General features: G+C 40.9%; 1 protein-coding gene across 2 annotated transcripts in view; it reads left to right on the top strand.

Moving 5' to 3' along the window:
* Nucleotides 1-2,029: 2,029 nt before the first annotated feature.
* Alcam (activated leukocyte cell adhesion molecule) overlaps nt 2,030-12,350 on the top strand; it is a 192,941-nt gene continuing 182,620 nt past the window's right edge. For both annotated transcript variants that reach the window (XM_027943260.3, XM_027943259.3), the window contains exon 1: nt 2,030-2,542. In XM_027943260.3, coding sequence (XP_027799061.1) covers nt 2,470-2,542 — 73 coding nt within the window. In that variant the 5' untranslated portion in view covers nt 2,030-2,469. The remainder of the gene's footprint in view (nt 2,543-12,350) is intronic.

Here is a 12,350-nt window from a genome sequence, read left to right as displayed (position 1 = left end):
TCATACAGTTACTGTCAGAACCTAAATCAGACAGCTCTTCCCAAAAATCAGACAGACCTTTTTTAACATGTATGGAGTAATAAGTCCCACCCAAGATAAAAGAGGTTCACTAGAGAGTCAGAAGGATCCAGGTTAAAGATAACAATTGGGATGATCTGTTCTAATACACACAGTTAAAGAAATGCACTACAGTTAAAGAAAAACAATTCTATAAAGGAATCTATAGATCTCATGACCATGTTAAGCAGTTCAGCCAAGCTTAGCTCATGGAATACAGTTAAAGGGCTTTTGTCATGTCCTAGCCTTGCTGTTGATTCATAAGATGCAAATGAAATGTTAATGTTAAAACCAAGTGGGAGAAACTACTTATTTTGAGAGAGAAAAAAATGAGTTCTCCTTTAGAATACTGCTAATATAAGAGAACTAGGAAAAGACAAGCAAGCTTTTGAAAAAAAAATCACAGGTAAAAATAGACCTTTATCATCTACAAAGTGAAAAGATAAAGAATTTGTGTGTGTGTGTGTGTGTGTGTGTGTGTGCGCGCGCGCGCGCGCGCGCGTGCGCCCACATTCTTGTTTCCATAAGCTTCTTCTATTTGAACTCCCTCCCCCATAAGGCTGGTGACTAGCAGCCTTTTGAAAAAATAGCACGATATGATGATTACTAGTTAGCATTCTCTACTGGAGACTAGCCTCATACAGGGGTGACCCTGTGATGCACGAAGGCTATTTAATGCCCCCGTGAAGTGGTTCAGGGACCACAATTTTTTTATGCTTCGAGGATAAGAGTTGTGATCCCACATTCCTGATTTAGACCCACTTAGGGCTCCAACAGCTCCACCCCGGTGTTCTAGAGGAAAATATTCCTTCATGCTCTCTGCCTGATCTGAAAGCGACACAGCTTCCCTATGTTAAGACTGGGAGGTGGCTCAATCTTAAGAAATTGCCTGAGAACCCTGCCCATCTGCTGGGATGCCCTGTTTTCTGGAAAGGACCAGGAGGAGTTTGACTTTTAATCTGAATAACTTGAGGATTTTCTGTTTTATGCCTTAAAAAAAATCGCCGCTTAATTCAAAATAAAAGTGACACACACTCCGGTTATTGTAGACATTGGGAAAATCCTATGACGAAGTGTGGTCTAGAAATTCTTAATTTCCCTTGGAGAAAAAAAAAATATATCTTCTTTCCATTTGGTACTGGGCAGTCGACTCACGTGGTCAACCTAAAAGGTGAGCGCGAAACGGAGGGGAGGTAAGGGGGGATGAAAAAAGTAAGGGAGGAATCAGTACAATGCGTGAACTGTCCCCAAGCAAACAGTAGCGTTTCGTCTCAACTCCCAGAAGGAAAGTTTCCACCTTGTCCTCCTCCCCTGGCCCCTTGCTCCCCACTTGGTTCCCGCCCTTAGACCCCAGGTGCTCTCCCCACCCCCACTGCCCGTCCTATTTTATAGAACTGGGAGGCTGCTACACTTCAGCGGAGAAAAATCCCAGAGGAATGAGCCAGTGAGACGGGCGTCTGTGGGCAAGAAGAGAGCAATCTAGTTTTTTGAACTGGGGGCGAGGCTGGTGGACGGTAGAGAGCTAGAGGCCATCTCACCAGGGTGCCGGTAACGCACGGGAAGTGTCAGTCCGGTAGACCCTCCCGGCGGCGCGCAGCAACCGAATCTGCTCCTCATTGGCGGGCATGCCCTTGGGGGTGGAGTCCTGATGAAGCCCCGCCCATCCGGGAGCCCGGGATGAAGCCTGTGAAATTCCTTCCACCAGAGTCCCAGCGCTAAGCTCTATCTCCCACTCGGTCCTGCAGCGCCTCTAGGCTGCAGCTAGGCGCTCCAACCACCTGCTAGGCTTTGCGTCTAGGGAAGCGGGGAGGGGAGAGGAGGGAGAGAAGAGGCGGGAGGGAGGAGGAGAGAGGCAGTTACACACGCCTTCCAGTCTCTCCACTCAGAGCAGCTCAGAGACCGCTGCCACCGCCGCTGCTACTGCTGCCGCCGCTTTCGCTGCTGCCACTGCTGCCACCTGAGGAGACCCGCCGCCCCCCCCCCCCCGTCGCCGCCCCGGGCGATTCCTTCATAGCACCGAGCTTTTTATGCCTACTACAACTATCAACATTATTATTTCAAGAGAAGAAAACTAACAGAAGATACCAGCCTAAAAGAACCACGTACACCTTTCCGTGTCACTCAAGTGTCTCCGGGAAAGCCAGGTCGCTGGTCCTGGGAGGAGTAGCCGAAGGGACCGTGGGCGGGTGCTGACGGGGAGGGCGGAGGAGTTGCGGGTATTGCGTGGTGGAAAGTTGCGAGTGGCAGAGACCTGAAGGTGCAACGCCACCACAGCCCAGGGGACAGTGTGTTTGGGAAAAACCGCTGCGCTCTGCATCGGGACCCACCAGCGTGCGGGCACCGTGGGGCCCGGGACGTCGCCACCTCCTGCGGCGTGGACTCTGTCAGTGGCTCTCGAGAAGGAGGAGGAATATGGCATCCAAGTCGTCCCCTTCCAGCCGTCTGGTTTTCTGCCTCTTGATCTCCGCTGCGATCCTCAGGCCAGGTGAGTAAGGGCCTCGGAGAGGCCACGGACTGACCTGGGCCAGGGGCAGTTTTCTAGTTTTCCGGCCCTGGCTTCGCGTCCTGTGGCTGTGCGCGCGGGCGAGTGGTGGGGGAGGTCAGGGAAGGCCGTCTAGGCACAGACCTGGCCCTGGGCTCAGTCACCTGTGTCGCTCTTCTGGGCTTGACTGATTGGCTCAAGTTTGGGCAGAGAGCTGGGTGAAGCTCCAAGAACTTTGGGTGAGGCCAGGGTTGGAGCTGCAGGAACCCATGGTCAAGATTTTTAGACTCTCTCGCCTGATTCCGGCGGTTCCTGGCTAAGAGGCAGGCTCTTGCCCTCTGACAATCCCAGTCTTTGGGTATCAAAGTCCACGTCACTGCGCCTGGGGCAGTTTTTCTTTCGCTTAGCTTTCGACTAAAATAACTGTTCGCACTTGTTCGTGATAAATCCCCTAGAACTTCCCCTTGTTATGAAGTGAAGAAGGGATAAGGGGGGTGGTAGAGAAGAAAGGAAGGACTTTAATCATCCCCTTAAAAAATACACAAACACACACACACGAAAAACCTAACCCTTAAATCGTAGTTCCATTGTCTTGGTGGGTGGTGAGTGTAGGGGTGATGGCAGGCAAATAACGCTGGGTGAGCTGGAATTAACAGCCAGACTGGGGAGATTTTAGGCTCGTGGAGTGGATTTTCCGGACCTGTGACAGATCTCACTTCTATATGGAACCTTAAAGGAAAGCGGCGATGGGGGGGGGGGCGGGCTGCAAAATTCTCATTAACTAAAATATCTCTTGGGGAATTCCTTTCCTCACCCTCAGAGCGTCCCCTAGCCCTGGCATCCTGAGGCCCACCGGCTGACTGACATGTGTTAGTCCCAACCCGGCATTCTGAGCGCTCACAGTCACTTGACAGAGCATCAGGTTCATTTCCTCGCTGGACTTGAGGATTTTACCTTTGAAGTTTTGATTTACGTCCCTTCGCAGACAGTTGCCAGTTCAACCACGTCCTGCTTTTGACTTGTTTGTTCTTTCTCTTTTCTTTAGTTTTTGGCAAAGAAAAAAACTCTCTCTTCCTTTATTGCTGCACATCCTTTCAGTTGTTGGCAAGCTTAGACCTTAGGGAGCTTTCGAAAGCCTCTGACTTTCCCCCCAAGGAAAGAGAGAAAAGTAGGGTTGGGGACTAGAGCTAGAGGGAAAGATCACAAGTGTTTGTGAGGTGCTAATGCTGTGTGTGTTGGTGTTGGGGAGGGTGCCCTCTCCAGCTTTCTTTATTAAAGTTACATTCCTAGGTGAGGTAATGATCTCACCTGCTGTTTCTGAGGCTGAGAAAGGCCTCTGTGACAAATCTCAGGCTCTGGGGCGGGGACTGTGAAAGCAGAGTTAAACCGTTTTAAAGCAGGTGGGGCAGGGGAAAACATGGGGGAGATGGGAAGGGGAGACCCTCTAGGGTCTGACACGGTGTGGATTTCACTTTTTCCTGAACCCAGTGTCAGATGGGGGGAAGGAAAGACACTCTGAAGCCAAGAGGAGGAGATTCAAGAAGGGAGTACAAGAGTGATGTAGCTTGTAAAATGTAAAGATCCACACGCCCGTAGTTGGTGTTCATTTTAACCCTCTCCCGACTTTGAGAGTGCAGATCATCTACTTCCCCTCCCCCGACCACACGCACACGCCCAGTTTCCTTTCTCGTGCGGTCGCGCTGGAATTTATTTCAGTTGGCCGAGTCAAAGGACAGGTTTTTCCTCACCACTTAGCTGCCAAACGGGGGAGAGGTTCCTCTTTCAGACCTTTTTCGTAGCACTTCTTTCCGTGCCGCAGGCTCTCCTGTCCAGTGGGCACAGAGCAGCGCGCTTTGCGCGAGCAGGGAGCGCTCTCTCAGCGCTGCCAACCGCTGCGGATGTGGGCTTGGGATGCCACAGACCCTCAGACTCTCGGCTTTCACTAATAACCTGGCTGGCATTGGCGAACTTCTCGGTGCAGTGTCAATGTGTTTTAAAAGGAAGGATTGTGACACTAAGGCGCTGTGTCTGCACTCAGGTTCTGGACGTCAAGCGCGTCTCCTTCAGAGCTCTGCATAACAGAGCCAGTTGCGGGTGCAGTGCCCATGGCTGCCTTCATTCACCCCACTGACTTCCCTGGCTGTCTCCCTTCATTTCCGGAACAGTATTAATAATGTGTGTCCAGTATTGGAGGACAAACTCGAGTTTATGAAACTGCTCTTGTAGGTCTTTTGACATGTACTTGGTACAGTAGTCGTCAGTGTATTTTAGGCATTCCATGTTACTTGTTTTTAAGGACAGGGGAAGATATGTATCAAGCCACCCAAACTGAATTAAAGATGAAGGCAATGAAATGGTGTGTACCCAGCATCCGAGGTAGCAAAAAATCTCATTATTCTTGTAAAAGAGCGTCAGCCTGTGGTGACATTTTGTATTGCTGAGAGAGAGAGAGAGAGAGAGAGAGAGAGAGAGAGAGAGAGAGAGAGAGAGAGGCTTTCCTTGATTATTTACAAAGAGGTGGGGTTTTCCAGTTAACTGTTTCTTTGCTTGGGTCAACTGCATACACCCATCTCTGAGATTTTTCATAAGTATTCATTGATACAGGTTCATTTCAAGACAAGGCTGTTTTCAGTAGAATATTATGTTTGGAACATATCAGTTTATCTCAACAGGCCTTGGAAAAAGCATCAACTCAGATAATGTCTTTTCAGACTACTAATATGGGACTATTAAAATTTATTAATTTAAAAACTACAAACTACTAGCCAATATATATGTTGTTTTCTCCTGATTTATTTAATCCAATAGCAATTTAAAATTTAATGGAGTACTATTTGCAATAAATTGCTTTCTGAGGCTTGGCTCAGGACCATCTTCCTTCAGGCACTTGAGCAAGTCATTTAACAGTTTTGGGCTTCAACTTTCTCATGTGTAAAATAAAAGGGTGGACTTAAGAATATACACACTGAGATTTCTTCCAGCTCAAACACACTTTGTTCCTAATGTCATAAGATTAAAACAATAAAAATAAAACAAAACCTATTTGGGCATGCAGAGTCATTTTTCCAATAGTGTTTTTCTGTTTATCTCATTCTAGACAAAATTTATATAAATTGTATTAATTAGAAAAATGTCAATGGACCCCAACTGCTAATTTTATTTCTGTTTTTCTACTTTTTAAAATTATTGTGTTTTGTGCTTCCTCTCCCAGAACTTAATAGGGCTATTTAAAAAAATAAATAAAGTGATGGAGAGGAACTAGTACTCCAATCTTTTGGGAAAAGAGACTTCAAAAGTAGGAATTGCTTTTAGGTGTCAGAAAACCCTGTGAGCCTTCCCTGTGACCCATTTCTTCTGCAAGCCTACCTATGTTACAATTGCACATATAAATCCTGAAATCAGATATAAAAAATGATTGATGGCAAAATGTTCATGTGACAAAGCCTCCTATGAACAACCTGATGTTGCTTCCATAATATAGAAGAAAATAAAAATCTTTATTGTTGTTCTAAAACCTATAGAAATTAAAAATATTTGTATTACTAGATTTCAAACTTTTTCTAACTTTTTAGAAAATTCAAGCTACCTTATCCTGGTAATAGAACTTCAGATGAGAATGAATGCCTACTGGTAATTTACTAAGAAATACAAAATCAATAAAAGCCCACTTTAGAAATCTTAAATATTATTAGAATACTCTTTGTATTGGAGTTGGGATGCAAGTATTCAGTTTTTAGCTTTTCCATATAAGACTGTAGAAATTTTGGGAGAGTTATTTTTCTGATGCTTTTTAAATTTATCATCTATAAAATTTTCTGTCTGTGTAATGCATGGTTCTGATTTAGAAAGATTAGCAATCCCCTTGATCAGCATTTTGAAAATTTTAGCAGTAAAATATGCTATATTCTTTCATTATATTTTAATAGAATAACACCCTTTAATTTATTCCACTTAATTATCACTTTGACCATTTTATAAGCAAGCAAAAATGTTTCTTTTTTTATTTCTTTTTCTTTTTCTCCCTAAAATTTCCATGTCAGTAACACTGGCCTTTATAAAACTGGGTACTGTCTGAGTGTCAGCATGTGTTTGTATATAATGGCAGCATTTTTTTCAGATAGTATTTTTAATGCTTTATGTTCATCATGTCTTATATCCCTGACACACCTCTTTCTGTTCTGGCCATTTATTAAGCATAAAATCTATCAAAGAGTGCTACCTCCCTAAACTGTTAACTCAAGTCTACACATGCAATTTATATCCCAAATATGCAGTAGAGCCACATAGGTACAGCTATAATAGAAGATCCTCTGTGTATATATATAGAAACTTAAACTCAATTCCTCTCAGAGTGTTAATTTTATTCTTCATTGTTTTCACAAAGACCTATCTCATCTCTGACACACAAATGCATGTAATACACAAAGAATGAATTTACTTACTGAAATATTAAAGAATGTTTTCTTGGGAATAGTGGATGATAATATTTATTTAATTATTACTTTAGAATATCAGGTCCTTTTATTTTCAATAATAAATGGAAAAGATCATAAAATATCCATTTGTACTTTTTATTACTTTCGTAATAGAGCAGAATTTTCCTTCCTGTGAAGAATAAAGTCAAAATTTAAATATATTTTATATTTAAGACAATGATTTTTTTTTGCTATTTGATAAGGCCATATCCTACAGTTATTGTGCTATGTGTACAGTATACAAAGCATTATCATATTTTTGGAGCTACAGATATTTTTGTTCGGCTAAATTCTGTTTAAATAACAAAATTCACATTATGTTTTCCCTTTTATTATTGAGTGGAATGTCTTATAGATTTCAGATAGGACTTAGTTCCAAATGTGCTGTGGTATTCAAATTGTTTTATGGTAACCCATTATCATAGCCCATTTTTGTAGTGTATGTTCCAGGAATGAAATTAGCTGTTAATGCTTCCTCTTATTTATCTAGTCAGTTCTCAATTACCCATTCCATTGAAGGAGAAATCAGAGTTGTGCACAATCCAAAACAACTCCTAATCAAAGGATTACCTAATTTGACTTTGAGTTGAAGTACTTAACAAACATGTATGCCTGTATTTGGTCTACTAAGAATTCATAATATTTCAGTGTAATGATACTAAGCTTTGAGGTAACACATGCATTAGAGATTAGCTAACTTCTCTGACTTGCTTCTGTTTCTCTCATTCATTCTTTCATTCTCTCTCAGCTCTCTCCTATGTCACTCTATGAAGTGATGCAAAATCCTGGCCAAAATAAGCCTAACTGTATCTATGAGATGAAATTAAGTTTTTGCAATCCTTGAAAATGGTAGAAATATCATGGACTCCGATGTTCACAAGGAAAACATCCTATAATCATGGCAATTGGTACAGTTTTCTGACTTTGTCCAACCCCACTTAAATCAAGAATCATTTAAATGTTTATCTTTGTAAGGTCACAATTTCAATGTTTAATAAAAATTTATTCTCACTTTTTGACCATTTTCTTAAACAAATTTATGTCATATCTTTATGAGTGTCTATGAATTAACAGATAAGGAAGTGATACTTCTTTCTTCGTTCTTAATGAGTTGGCTTGGCAGCTAGGTGGATTGACTCTCCAGAGGCTATACCTACTTTTAGAAAAAGAAATTGCTACTTTCCATGGTTTATGAGGTCATTGTAAACAGTGGAAAACAGTAACATCAAATCCATAAATGTCAAGGAAGATCAAAGATTGAATTCAAAGGACTTCCTTTCTAATTGCCTTATTATGATGATGTCAACAGAGAAGTTAACTAAATTTATTGATTAGTTTATCAACCAGCTTTCCAATTCATCATTTTCTTGGGATAAATCCCCCAAACATTCCCTCAGGTTCAGTTTCTTTTCCCCTTGCATACAACAAGCACTCTACCACTGAACTACAACCTCAGCCTGATGTGAATAGATTTTTGTCCTTTTTATCTATAGTGTATGGTTTTAGAAATTCTAGGTTGTCTTATCTGAACTGTGAATGAAAACAAAATAACTTTCTTATTCTTTCTACCTTTAATGTAAAACCAGGATTGTAATTTTGATAATTACTAAAGTGTGTCCTGACTTTCCCCTGTACTTGTCTTTGCTGTAGTTTTGCCACATTGTATGCTATTGGCTACTTTCTTTCTCAGATGACCATGAACTTTTGCAATATCATTTTGTGTAGCAGGGGTAGTGGGGATTGAACCCAAAGTTTCATGCTTGCTCTTATCACTGAGTTGTATCTGCAGCCCATTTTATTTTTTTTATTTTGAGATAGGGTCTCAATAAGTTGCCTAGGCTGGCTTCAAAATTGTGATCTTCCTGCCTCAGCCTCCCATGTAGAAGGGATTACAGGTGTGTGCTACTGCATTCAGCTTGCAATGTCAAATCTCATCTACATCTGTGTATTCTTTAGTCTGATAAAAGGCTCAACACCATGAAGATGCTTCACTGTGTGTGTGTGTGTGTGTGTGTGTGTGTGTTTCTTTGCATATATAGAAAACTAAGCTTTTTTACATGGCAGCACCTGCCATTCATGGGCTAACCAATGTTTTTTGCTGTAGAACATGGGAATGAAGAATATTAATACTGCTTCCTGAGAATTAAACTGGAAAATAAATCCATCATGAAAAGAATATGTATATGCAAAATTGTCTGAGTAGAAAGAAGGATTCATAAGCCATCAAGACATGATGACATTTTGATAGTGTATTACTGGAAAAAAAAAAAAAAAAAGAAACGAAGTCATGCCTATTAGCAAGGGACTTTTGTTCAATGATAGAAAAGGCTTTGATCAGTAGAGCTAACAGGAAGAGTGATTGACCAAAGGTAGTTTTTGGAGATATTTATGCATCCAAACCATTTTCTTCTATGGTGAAAATGGCCCCTCCAGCTAGAAGACATAACTTTTCCCAGAGCAGCTTAGCAGGTGCAGCTTTTTTATAGAGATAGATAGAACCTATTATAAAGGTTTAATGCTCTAAATATTCAAATAATAAAATGAATTTTCCCATGCTGTGATTTCATGGTCACTAAGAAATCCTCTAATTATAACATGAATTCTTATATAGCTAATTTACAGGAGAAGATGCACTAGCTGGAGAATTGTGAGCATTGTATTCCCTTGGTAATAATTGCTCTAATGTAAACCAGTAAGCTGGTTTATGAATTTTGTTAGCCAGTTCATCCTTGAAAGATGGGAAAAGTTTTAGTAAGCATATAAAATCAGTTTCTAAGCTTTTAGGACTAAAGTCTGCATTTTGAACAATTGAAAATTCATCTGGTGAACCTTTTTGAGGTGCAATCAGCTAGCCATTTCCCAAGTAATACATGTTGTATCACCTGTTATCACCCTTTGTGTTACCTGTTGTAGACATTTATTTTTATTTATTCATTGTCTTTTGGTGCTATCTGGCTTAATAGTACATTATTAGTAGGATGATCACACATCTTGGTATATTCAGGAAAGACGGTCCCAATGTATGCTTGATATCCAGGTACAATTATTAACAGCACCCTTTTCTGTCTTCAAAATTCACTTTGGATGATAAATTAGATGGCAACAATATATTATAGTTTGGATGCTGAATATACTCAGAGAACTATGTGTTAAGATTTGGCTTTTAGGATGGCACTTTCGGAAGTTGCTGGAATGCTTAAGAGGTGCACCTTATTGAGAGAACCTTAGGTTGTTGAAAGCATGAACCCAAAAGAGTTGTGGCACCCCAACCCCTTCTGCTTGCTCATTGCTCCTTCTCACATGTGCTCACACCATGATATGCTGCCTCATCACAGGCCCCAAATAATGGCACCAATGAACCTGAAAATGAGCCAATGAGCCTGAAACCTCCAAAACTGTGAGACAAGATAAAACTTTTATTTTTATAAATTAATTACCTGATGTGTTTTATTATAGTGATGGACAACTGAATAGCACACCATAATTATTAGTAACTTACTGACTATATGTTGGTCTTGGATTACTTAGCCCTAGAAATGTATTCCTCATCCTGACAAAGTGTGCATTTCTAACTTTCTAAAATTTAAATGTCAGCTATAGTGAAATGTCACTAAGGTGTCATGTGCCTGTTTCATATCAAGACTAAGAGAGATAAGGTTATAATATGGAGCCTCAGAATGTTTTAGTGGGTTTTCCCTCATTTTCTAGATCCTTGACCAAAATCTGTGACCTACCAGAGAGGAAACCATGTGAGTCTCTCTGGTGGGTTATATTCCTACTATTAATAATCAATCTCCAATGGAAAGAAATTCTGGGAAGTTCTCTATGTTTGTGTGCATGTGTGTATGTGTGGGGGTAGGGAAAGAAAGGCCCCATAGTCTGGCATGAAAACTGAATTTGCCTGAGTTGCCAAGGGAATAGAAGTGTTTGAAATTCACCTTGGAGCTACACTTAGCTATGGAGTTATTTGTAGAAGTCGTATTTCAGTCTGAGCCTAAAATCCTTTCACAGCAAATTGTGCAAACCCATTGTGTTGTTCTGTAAGGTTTCTCAGTAGCACCACTATCAATCTGAATCTAAAAAGGAAAATAAATTATCATGGATGTCTTTAAAGTTGAGGGAAACTCCCAGTCTTTCTGTACATGTAAGCAACCATTAGTAGCTACTATCTGACAGTTGTATCAGTCAGAAATGGTGACATGACTTGGGACAGAAAACAGTATGGTGAAAACAGTTGATACTAAAATTTATGATTTCCACCAAATTAGGTGTCCACATGTAATATTAGGTATCCATGTGTAATATTAGGTTTAGTGTTTTGAATATTCAGAAAACCCCAAAATAGATGTAGCTAATGAAAGTTAAAAGAGCATTATCTAAGCACACATGGTAAAGGAAGCTATAGTTTTGTTCTCAATCACAGGACAGAATGAAGAAAGAGAATATTGGCCTCTGTGGCTAAAACTCTTGTTAGCATATACCCAGGAATTTCCAGAATAGTTAGGATGTTTCCTGGTATGGAATTCACCTTGCTGCACATCAGCCTCATACATAAGGAGTCTAGCTGCTGATCCTAAATTGTTGAACCAAAGGTTGCCAGTTAACTATTGGTGCGTAATTAAGCACCCTAAATATAGTGACTAAAAACAGCAGGTATTTATTTAATTCATTGTTCTTCTGGTTGGAATTTTCATCTGGACTTGGTTGGGTGCTTTTTCTGGTTTTAGCTCAATCAATGGCTTCATTCCACTGCAGTCTGTTGTGCATCAGCCTAGACAGCTCTGCTTCTGGGAGTAGGCTGGCTGCTGTTCAGAAGAAATGAACTCTTCTCCTCCACACCTTTCATTCTCTAAAATTTGTGCCTAGGTTTGTTCTCTTGATAGAAACAAAATTGCAAGAGAAAGCAGGAGTGTGCAAGTACTCCTAAGGCTAGCTTCAGAACTGGCAACCCATCTTCTGCCATGTTCTGTTGTGAAGACAAGTCACAAGCCCAGCCTTGTGGGGGAAATAATTTCTACTTACTGAATGCAGGGAGCTAAAAGGTCATTTTGTAAAATGGGTGTATAAAGACCAGGAAGGGAAAATGAGGATCGTATTTGCAATCAGTCTACTACTTACAATAATAATACTGAATGTGAGAATAGTTAAGACCCTTACTATAGATTCTTGTCCCATGTTAAAAATTTAAACCCTCTTCTTCTAGATCATTGGGCAAAACATATAACTTGCTGAAGAGGCTCAAGCAGTGTCTAATAAAAAATTTTCTAGGGTTAAATCTTAACTTCCCATGAAATGAAATTATGGAAAGATCAGTATTTCTGTATGGGAGAGAGGGA

This window comes from Marmota flaviventris, chromosome 8, assembly GCF_047511675.1.
Source record: "Marmota flaviventris isolate mMarFla1 chromosome 8, mMarFla1.hap1, whole genome shotgun sequence".
In the NCBI taxonomy this organism is placed as follows: domain Eukaryota; kingdom Metazoa; phylum Chordata; class Mammalia; order Rodentia; family Sciuridae; genus Marmota; species Marmota flaviventris.
The sequence above is the reverse complement of the archived record's forward strand: the minus strand, read 5'-3'. Positions and strand labels throughout refer to the sequence as shown.